General features: G+C 38.5%; 1 protein-coding gene across 1 annotated transcript; it reads left to right on the forward strand.

Moving 5' to 3' along the window:
* The first annotated feature begins 6,380 nt into the window (after nucleotides 1-6,380).
* Nucleotides 6,381-10,807, forward strand: LOC130071664 (uncharacterized). The gene is made up of 11 exons (XM_056236524.1): nucleotides 6,381-6,609; nucleotides 7,569-7,673; nucleotides 7,769-7,840; nucleotides 8,053-8,127; nucleotides 8,294-8,389; nucleotides 8,667-9,003; nucleotides 9,129-9,414; nucleotides 9,644-9,874; nucleotides 10,001-10,092; nucleotides 10,179-10,283; nucleotides 10,682-10,807. Exons 2-11 carry the CDS (start codon nucleotides 7,618-7,620, stop codon nucleotides 10,805-10,807), a joined length of 1,476 nt encoding a protein of 491 aa, XP_056092499.1. The 5' UTR covers nucleotides 6,381-6,609; nucleotides 7,569-7,617.
* Nucleotides 10,808-11,037: the final 230 nt, after the last annotated feature.

Here is an 11,037-nt window from a genome sequence, read left to right on the forward strand (position 1 = left end):
TATTTCATAAATAAAGTGGTTGTTTGTGGTCAAACCTACTGTACACCACTCAGGGGACACGATACAACACACTGATGTACATTTCACCCAATAATTGTGCAAAATTAGCATAGAATCATACTACTCATAATGGTGTACCCCCCCCCCCCGGAGTATGGAGCTCCAAGTTGGCTTGGTCCCCGAGATACACCCGGTCAAAGTTCCACAGGAAGTTGCCATATCTCCGGAACAAAGCCAACTTGGGGCTCCATACTCTGGAGTCATGGGGGTCCCATGGGTACCTCCCCACACCCGGAGTATGGAGCTCCAAGTCGGCATGGTTTCTGAGATACACCCGGTCAAAGTCCCATATTTGACCAAGCCGATTTGGGGCTCCATACTCGGGGGTCATGGGGGGCCTAGAGTATGGAGCCCGGAGTATGGAGCCCGAAGTCGGCTTGGTTTTTGAGATACACCCGGTCAAAGCTGGACCGGAAGTGGTCGTATCTCGGACCATGGGGGCGCCAGAGCCTCGGGATAGGGCCCATTGGAGAGGGCCACTCAAGACCCTACTTTGACCCGAGTTTGGTGCATCTAGGTGGCTTGGTCACGGAGTTATAGCCGTTTATGAGATCCAGTTGGGAAGTCCGACCTGCAACTTATTTGACAGTGCCCCTGTGAGCTGTTTGTGGACATTATTTAACTATATTAGAATAATATGGTTTGTCTTTAATAATAATAAAATGTAAGGGGAAAATAATAACTCAATGTTTTTAAATTGCAGACTCGGCGCATTTTCTACGGCGCATTTATATTCTTTTATTTACTTTCTCTGCCGCCTCTCTGGATTTGCTGAACGCCATAACCTTTCGCACTTTAAGTGGTGAGATCAGCCTGGGCCTCAGTCTAGCCTTGAGGCCCAGAGGAGTCAGGACCACCCTCAGCTTCCTCATGTCTTTGGTCTCCTCCTCTGTCACATCTGCCGCCGCCATCTCTACAGAGCCTGTTTGTGAACTGTCTGGGTCATCCTTTCAACAAAAAATACATGGAGAACAATTTATCATTAGTCTGCAAATCAAGACAACATGTATGGATGTAGTCTCATTACATGAAATCAGTTTACCTTTTCAGACCCCAGAGTGGACACCCCCGACTCCTGTTGCTGTTTTTCAGCATCCTCTGGGCTGGTGCTGGTCGACGTCACGTCCTTCGAGTCTGGAGAAGCTCGCTTGCGGGGCCGAGGTGCCTTTCTCCGGGGCCGCTTTCTCTTCTTCGGCTTTTCTGTCTCAGACGGTGACCTCTCCACTCCCTGCAGCGCTGCTTGGAACAATCTTCGATGTTCGACGGCCTGCTTCACTGACAGGTTTGTCACGTAATATTTGTCTGCAGTACGGACATCATGGCACATGAATTTGGCCAGTTTTTTCCTGTCATCATCCCCGTGCGTGAACTTGGCCTACAAACACAGAGGAAAAGAGGGAAAACAAAGGCAAATTGGTAAGACAAAACATTACACAGTGCTAACCAAAAATATGTGCTTATGTGAGAACACACTTACGTGGCTGGCGATGGAGGTTCTAATGTCGGTGAACATTGGGCATCCAGGGAGCTCCATTTCCTTCCATGCCTCCTGGAAATATCCATTCAAGTTCTTGCAGGGGTTTGGTTTGTAGGTAAAAAAAAAAAGAACTTGGCATCCTCCCCGCCCGGCAGTTTGTTTTTGATTCTCAAAAAATTTTGTACCCACTCGTACTCAAAGTCCAGTAGGGCAATCTGCGCTGGTCCGAAAGCCTGGTTGGTTTTTTGACTGCAGACCTGATCACACACACACACACACAAAAAAAGGCAGTTAAGAACAGAACAAATCCCCAAAACATTTTTGTATATATAAATTACAAACACTCACGTTTATGACGTGCCTTCTCGGTGGTGAAAAAGGAGCCCCCTGCACCTCCTGGATTGTCATGTTTTGTAACACACCTCCCCTGTGACCATAAAGGGATGTCAGGAAGGCCGAAAAGTATCCGTAGAACCTCCACAGGTTTTTGTAGCTAAAAACAACAACAACAAAGAGTACAATCTCAGCAATTAAATGGCAAATCCATTTTTACAGTTAAATCCTTGAGAGTACAAGTTGAAATGTTTGAATAAAAAAACTTACCCAGAATATCAGGGATCGCTTTGCTGGCCAGCTCCTGGCACTTCTGCAGGGTTGCCTTGTTTACCACATGCTCCTCTTTCGTGGCCTTCACCGCCACTTGGTGCATTGCCACACTCCTGCCCATCGTTTTGAGGACACGGCGCATCTCCCGGCGCAGCCCGATGAGCGGATGGAGGCGTCTCTGCAATATAGTCCATGAACTGGGCAACATTCTGGGCATAGTGCCTAACAGTCGTCTCCTTCATGTGGGCCTGTCTTAGGGATGAGATCCACCTGCACACAGACCAAAAAAACAACAACATCAGAAATCAGGAAACACTCAATTCAAAGTAGCATCACATATGAAAACTGTCTTGAAGTGCACAGATGGGCTGGTCATGTACAGAATCAGCTTTGCAGCAATAACACAAAATTTCAAAAAAGAATCCCATCAGAAACCTATTTGGCAGCATTACAATACAGCTGTTAAGTGTGCGTCATTAGGCTTCAACTTCGGGACCACGGACAGCTCCGTTTTACTGGTTAAACAAACTTTTGAGAACACAAGAAAAACAGAACTTGGCCGTGTATTCTGGACATTTCATTCAGAAAGCAGACTGGTGTTACATGTACAATTACTTTAAATTATCAGCACGCCCCTACTAGAATATTTTTGAGTAAATCACTGTAATTCCATGCACTGTTACTTTAAAATTTACTAGTGAAGGTCTGCAGGTATAATTTCAAGTAATCCACTGTTTTTACATGCAAAATTATTTAGTTATACTAGCAGTCTCAAGTATACTTTCAAGTAAGACACAGCGCAGTGATTGTACATGCATTAGATAGTGACTTAATTTAAATTATACATTCAGGTCTCTAGTATATTTTCACAAGAAGGTTGGTGAGGTTCGTCTTGCCCTCTGACATATATCCAAGAAATTTCTTTTTCCGATAAATCTTCCCGCTCACATTTTCCCTCATCTTGTAAGTTGGATCCAGGCCTTCTTGTTGCCTCCTATATTCCTCCAGCAGCGAATCTGCACACAAAGAAAGAGGAAAATAAAGAGACTGTCAGCACAGTCACAGCCTTTCATAAAACATTTAACACACACATATATTTTTTTTCTTTCTTTTTTTACAAAACATTTATCAAAACAAATGTTTAAAACCGCGCAAATGTGTGTATGTATATATATATAAATGTACCAAATGCAATGTATAATATCGATGTTACAAAAAATCGAATACAAAATATAATTATGCATTCACCATAGTATATACAATATACTTAATATTAATATAAGAATAAATCCAATGGTCATGTACTATACTATGAACAGAAACTGTCCATTCATAACACTGAAAGATACATATAAACATTATAATAGTACAAAACTCTATTTTTGACATGCCCTCTAGTATGTGTGCCAGGGATTGATCTGGCACCAGAAGCCAAGACATCAGGATCTGGAAGGGGACCTAAAGAAATAAATACAAACTATTAGTCTTGAACACATTAAGTTGTAGCTATGTACACGTACGCAAAACCACACATAGAAACAGAGTTGTGTATCACCTGTGTAAGCCTTGTATAGGGTAGACTTCCCTACTGATTTGGGTTTCAGGACAACAAAACCAAAATCTTTTTTCAGCACAAATGGAACTGCAGATAATACTGCCAGCTGTTTGTTTACGTCCATTTTCGTTTTGGTACAAGATCTCGCGCGCAGTAGAGTTATCGCGATATTTGCCCATCATAACTCCCCAAACGTTCAGTGTGTCTCTTCTCTGACCGTCAAAGATTAAAATCTGTGATTCATGTGAAACTCATTTACCTTTTCAAGAGGTACGTCCCGGGGGGAGGGAGGATTCAGGCCAATAAAACGGCTCCAGAAATTTAGTACTGAAGGGAAGTGCTGGTTGCGTCGTGCGACTGCATGTACAGCACTCTTGAACCTGACCAATGGCTTCCTCTGTCAATGGCCTCCATCCGCTACTGCTATCGTAACACCGTACTTGATACTTTTGTCGCTTGAAAGAGAACTAACAGATAATTAGGATTATGACATTTTATAAAACTGTTAGTTCCAGTCCTTGATTCTGATTGATCAATAGCTGTTTATTCACAATAAAACACGGCTATGACCGCTTCACACAACGGTTCTATGTATGGTGGAAGCAATTTAATATTTTCAATATGTTTGCATTTAACTATATTTATAGAATCTTAGAAATATGATGGTAATTAGATTAATGTAGTGTCGATACATATCCGTATGAATATATGTATGTGTATGTCCTTGTATATGACCTGACAAAAGTTAATGTGTGACTAATTGTATGACCGAGACAGAGAGTCTCCATTCAAGGGTATACTATGATTAAATATGATATCCATAACTAACACCTTTTTTAGTTTTGGCTAAGACATATCTTCATTTAGCCTCAAGAAACAACCTTGGGGGAGGAACAACTATATAGAAGGAAGGATGCCCCCCACTCGTGGTCACACTCTGCAGGCACTTTGTATGATTGTTGACCTTTCCTTGCAAGGGAATAAATAATCTTTAAAGACAATTGATCATGTTTGTCTCTTATTCAGTGATGTAAAATTGTTTGCCACCACAGTATCACTACACAACATCCATAGTAATCACTCTTAGCAACATAAACATATGTTTGTTCTCATTGATATAGTTTATTGAATATTATAGAGTATTGGGAGAGATCAAGTAAGCGAGTGTACCTGCATTTACAGTAGATATAGCATTTTCCTTCAGCTCAGTCCTATATTCGTAATAATAAATCTGTTTGAATGTCTGCTTCAGCTGTGTTTTATTCATGATACAGCACAGCTTCTCGTACTTTATTGCTTACATCAACATCTTCAATTCAAAACCCATTAATTAATAATACACATTTTGATCAAATGGACAAAGTAATGATATATGGCCTGCTGTAGAATTGTTCTTTTCACCACAGGTTTTTATATACAGGAGACTGAGTGATATGTTGTCGTGAATTTATATAAAGTTACATTCAGATATTGACCATATTTAGCTCATAAGACACACAGTGTTACGGCCGAAACTGCAACACAAGTGAAGACATCACAACATGGCTCAATCTTTAGGGGATTTGTTACAAAAAGTGATGTCGACAACACGAAGAGAAAATGATCCGGAGTAAGACACAACAAGTGAGCACACAGAACCACGCAGAACACCACGCCCGCCCAACAGATTTGGCCGCTTGAACTTCTTATGCCAAACGTACATGATCCACAGGTGCCGGCCATCAGTCCCTAATAAAGAAAGACACAAACAAGAACATAATCTAGAGGACAAACAGAGCAAAATGAATCAGAAATACATGCACATGTAACACAGTGTAATCATATGAACCCTCAATAAAATTGGTTGTCCAACATATCATTTTATGGAGACAAACACAATTCATCCCTTTTCTAAAATTCCAACGGCCATTTAGAAGAAAAAGACAATATTGTTGTTCACAAAAATGTTATTTTGGTAGATGACAAATAAGGGTGAAACAGTTTTTTTTAAAAACAAAGTTCTAAATTGCTAGCCTGACTTCGTCATACTCATATTCTAGTCAGAATGTGAGTCTGATACTGCTTCATAGGGCTGTGATTATGAGGCGTGTCTTAACCGAACCAGGGAGAAAAAAAACCTCTGCACTCAATTGGATAGACCTACAACCAATCAGAGCAACGCAGTAAGTGACGTTTGTTGAGCTACGCATAGTTGTCAACAGAACTCAACTGCACGCACGCTGGAAGAAGTAGTAAAATAATGTTGCTTCTTTTACTTGGTCCTCCATGAGTGTAACCAAAGGAGAAACCACAACGACCACAGGGCTTTCATTGCGTCCCATCTTCTTAGCGGCCATCGGAGCCAGCTGATAAAATAAACTTTTGCCGAATCCCGTGGGATGCCTTGATTGCAGTTCTCTGTTCGTCTTTTAAAGGCACAATATGTCATTTTTTTGCTTAAAAAATATAAGAAATCACTATATCTATGTTATATTTTTTTTAAAGTTGTGTATTTACATTATCCCGACAGTTCCAATTAACTTCTAAATCCAGAGAAATTAATATTTTAATTCGAAGACACGGACCGTGTCTTTATTTCCGTTATGTCGCCCGTCTATCCGCGTTTGCGTCTTCCTTCCTGTGGAACTCGGCGGAACCGCCAAACTCAGAGGAACACTGACAGTGTAAGGGGAACACCCGTATTAAAAAGTCTGTGTATGAGAATGGATCATGCCTACTCTTTGCCTGTACGTTCTGCCAGCTCAACAAAGCGCAAACGTACGGGTGAAAAAAATGACCCGAGAAGATTTTGGGACCATAGAAGAAGCAAGAGACGCGTAAACCTGGGAGAAGCCTTTGAAAGATGGTGAAAGCTTCGTGACAAGCTCGCATTGCAGAGAGATGCTGATCTCGCTTGCGTCTTAATAAACAGGTAAGTTAAGTAACCATTCAGCTAACATAATAATCGTATAATCATAGCATAATGTATGTTTGCATATTGCATTGCGATCTTGACCACATTGAGACGGGTTTAGCTGAATACGTATACATCTTGTATTGTATGGGCGTTTCAAACAGGCGGATCCATTTGTTTTGGGAGACTGAAACTATTTTTTAAAAACTGATTTAAAAGTATATTTCTATCCGTATATTTGGTGACACGATGTGTAAAACGCAGATGGATTGGTTTTATATCTAGCTGGAGAAAGTAACGTTAGCTTCATGGTAACATGTCTCTTGTTCAATTAATGTAAGGTGACCGTCACTTTTATCACCTGTTAAAACGAGCTAAATATAATATAATATTGATTTTGATCCCGTCCTTCGGATGAGACGTTAAACCGAGGTCCTGACTCTCTGTGGTCATTAAAAATTCCAGGATGTCTTTCGAAAGAGTAGGGGTGTAACCCCGGCATCCTGGCCAAATTTGCCCAGTGGCCTCTGTCCATCATGGCCTCCTAATAATCCCCATATATATATATACACACTGATTGGCTTCATCACTGTCTCCTCTCCACCAGTAAGCTGGTGTGTGGTGAGCGTTCTGGCGCAATATGGCTGCCGTCGCATCATCCAAGTGGATGCTGCACATTGGTGGTGGTTGAGGAGATTCCCCCTTCCATGTGAAGCGCTTTGAGTGCCTAGAAAAGCGCTATATAAATGTAATGAATTATTATTATTATTATTATTATTAATAATGGTCTGGTAATTCATATATCTCTGAGTTCCAAGATACATGTTTATTAGAATACTAGATTAGAATGACTGATGAACGTGGGGAGCGACAGAGCGCGTGTTCCAATGAACAGCGTATTGCTGGTTCTCTCACTCACTATGTATTATGGGTTGGTAGTGATAAACAAAATTGAAATTTATTTCCTTATTGAACAGTTATGAAAAAGCAGGTCCATCCACATCAACTCCAAACAAAAGACATGGAATGCCCTTTCAAACTCTCTCGACCATTCATACATCCAGTGAGTCATCATCACATAGGTAAGGTTATGGATAAGTCTTATTATATTACTTTTCCAGTTCGCTACATATGAAAATATAACAAATAGCTGTTTTTTGTTGATGTTATTTTAAAGAGAACACTGCTTTCTGGAGCCTGATATTGAAGAAATTTCCATTGCTGAACTAGAACAGGCGCTGGATGAAAGGTGATTTAAAAATATTTTATAGAAGTAATAAATTGTTACTTTATGTAAAATTCATAATTGGAAATTACATAAAGTCCTTTCACATACAATCATGTATTAAAATTTCTTTATGAACACAAATTACATAAATAGCATTTGTAGTGCAGATTATGTTTTGCAAAACTTGAACACATTTTTTAATAAAATGTTATAATTAATATTTTTGATTATAGTTTTTCTAAAATGAGTGTTCATGATGAGTCAACCATTACCCTGAAAGAAGACGCTAATGATCTTCAAAACACAGTGTAAGTACTATTATAATCCATTATTTAGATATTACTCTTGTTTTATACCCATGATGAAAGCTCTCAATATTTGAAACTGAATCCTCTTAATAAACTCACCCTTTGTGTAATTTTATGTTTGATTAATTTAATTATGTATTTGTCTTTGTACCTTTTTTATTTTCAGAATTGACTGGAGAGATAAAGATGACGATGCTGCTTTGGAATCAGCAAGTGAAGATAGTAGTTTGGATGATGACTACATCCCATCTATTTGTATGAGGTTTGTTCATAGGTTTCATCATAGTTTAAAACTCTTGTGTGATTGCGAATGTACATTCTTGGATCAATGGCAAGCTATACATAGACTGTATGTTATTCCTTCTAGTTGAATGGAATAAAAGTGAAACAATTTAGCCTATATATTGTATATTTTGCTGTAATGCTGTGTTTATAAAAAGTTAATTTTTTACTGATATCTTAAAAAAAAAGAAATCAATTTTCCAAAAAGTAAACGCATGTTAATAATGCATAATGTAATAATTTGTTTACAATGACAGAACTGGTGGAGGAAAAAAAACATTGGAAATGATGGAAAAGCTTCCATTCATCAGCCTGGAAGAAACTGTACTACTTTCCACTGAGAATGATGTACCGCCCCAAGAAGAAGATTTGGTCACGTCACCGTCTAGCTTACAGGTCTTGTGTGAGGATGATGTAATTGGACAGAAGGCATCAATAGTGTATGAATTGAACTTGAAACAGCTGGTTACGTGTCTAAAGCTGCCTGTTTTGAAATGCAATTTCACTGACAATGTGACAAATCAGGCTTGCCAGGCTTCAGCACCATTTGAAGTAAATCTGACTTCAAGAGGCACAGGAACAATCATTGAATGGGTGAGTCTAAAAGTATCTACATACCACAACAACGTATACATCTACATTAGTTATTTAACTTTAATTTATACAAAAAATTGGAGTTTGAGTTTGTCTAATTATAATATTGTTTTAATATTTTACAGATATGTTCCAATGGACACAAAATATGGAAGTGGAACTCCCAGCCCACACTGAAATATGGGATCCAGGCAGGGGACTTCATGATGGCTACAAATGTACTACTGTCTGGGAATAACTACTATAAAGTTTCCCACCTGTTCAAATACATGAACATGGGATTTGTTGGGAAGGACCTTTTCTTTAACATACAAGACACCTACTGTGTAGGAACAATCAAGGAATTTTGGGAAGTGAAGAGATCTACAGCGATCCAACGGCTGCAGGATAAAGACAGTGTTGTAGTGCTAGGTATGTCCCCTGTCTTCTTGAAAATAATTTCATTTCAAACTATATTGTTGTATGTAATATCCATAATTCATGATTTAGTTCAAATTTTTTATTTTATATATACTTTTCTTAAAGTACAATGTTTCTAATTCATTTTGATCTGGTTTTTATTTTATCCTGTCTTGAACTTTTTTTCAGTTTGTCATCGCATTTATCATTTAGAAAGGATTTTTGTTCTTGACTTTTACAGCAGATGGAAGAATGGACAGTCCAGGACACTGTGCACAGTACTGCACCTACACAATGGAGAACGAATCAAAGGAAATCATATCTGTTGTGACCATTGACAAAAGGCAGACGGATCGAAACTCTGGAATTATGGAAAGAGAGGCTTTTGTAAGGACCATGGACAAGCTTCTAACTGAAATAAAGCTCACAGAAATATGTACGGATGCTCACAGTCAGATTTCTTCTCTTATGAGTAAGTACGGTATTTATTATTTACTAAATAAATATATAATCTTTTGTTTAGTAGATGTGGATGTTTTTTTTTTTTTCTATTGCATATATTTGCTTCAAAATAACTTGTTTTTGTTTTGTTTACAAGATCCTAACTCTGGTAGGTACAAGGAATCAGGAGTACTTCACTCATGGGATATGTGGCATGGTGCGAAGAATCTGGCCAAGAAGATCACAGCAGTGGGTTTTTATATTTTTAAAGTTTCCACCTGGACATGTGAACATATTTTTATAACATATTCTAAATATTTTTTTTTCATACTGAGGCAGGACAGCTGTCAGGGCAAAAAATACTTTTGAAGTGGACCAAAGACATTGTTAACCACTTTTGGTTCTGTTGCAAGACAGCAGAGACTGATGGGCATTTCCGGGTAAGTAATACACTTAAAATTTTATTCCACATTTGTATAAATAACTACATAAATGATGTTTAGATTTACTCCAATATTGTTAACTTTTTTGAGGAGGCCTTTAAAAAAAAAAAAGTTTAATCATATGGCTAGAATGAAAATAAACAAACCTGACCTTGATAATGAAAATGGCTCCAGATTCGTATTCTGAAATAACTTTGTAAAAAAATAATGGGCAGTGTACATAACACATTTATTTGCAATTAAAAAAATGTGTATACATAACAGACTTGGAGGTATGTATTTAATCTTTTGACACTCGTCCACAATTACATCAGAGAACACTAGGTACAACACATTAACATCTAACCTTGTTTTGTTTTACACTGTCTGATCTAATCTGCAACTATTTCTTGTAGAAACTCTGGAGCAGTGTGCTTCATCATGTTACCAATGAACACACATGGTACCTTGGCCAATGCTTGCATGATTGTCTGGCAGAAAACCATGAGAAAGAATGGCTGGAGAGCAGAAGTGGAAAGTAACGAATTACATTTACTCGCGTTACGTAATTGAGTAGATTTTTTTGTGTACTTCTACTTTTTTAAGTAGTTTTTAAAATCTGTACTTTTACTTTTACTTAAGTACGTTTTGTTTGAAGTTTTGTACTTCGCTACATTTGAAATCATATCCGTTACTGAGTAAAAAATAATAATACAAGGGAGAACAAAAAAAATCACACTCTGGAAACTACTGCATTGATTGGTTGAAGGGC

This window comes from Rhinichthys klamathensis, unplaced genomic scaffold, assembly GCF_029890125.1.
Source record: "Rhinichthys klamathensis goyatoka isolate OS25496 unplaced genomic scaffold, OSU_Roscu_1.1 h1tg000452l_1, whole genome shotgun sequence".
In the NCBI taxonomy this organism is placed as follows: domain Eukaryota; kingdom Metazoa; phylum Chordata; class Actinopteri; order Cypriniformes; family Leuciscidae; genus Rhinichthys; species Rhinichthys klamathensis.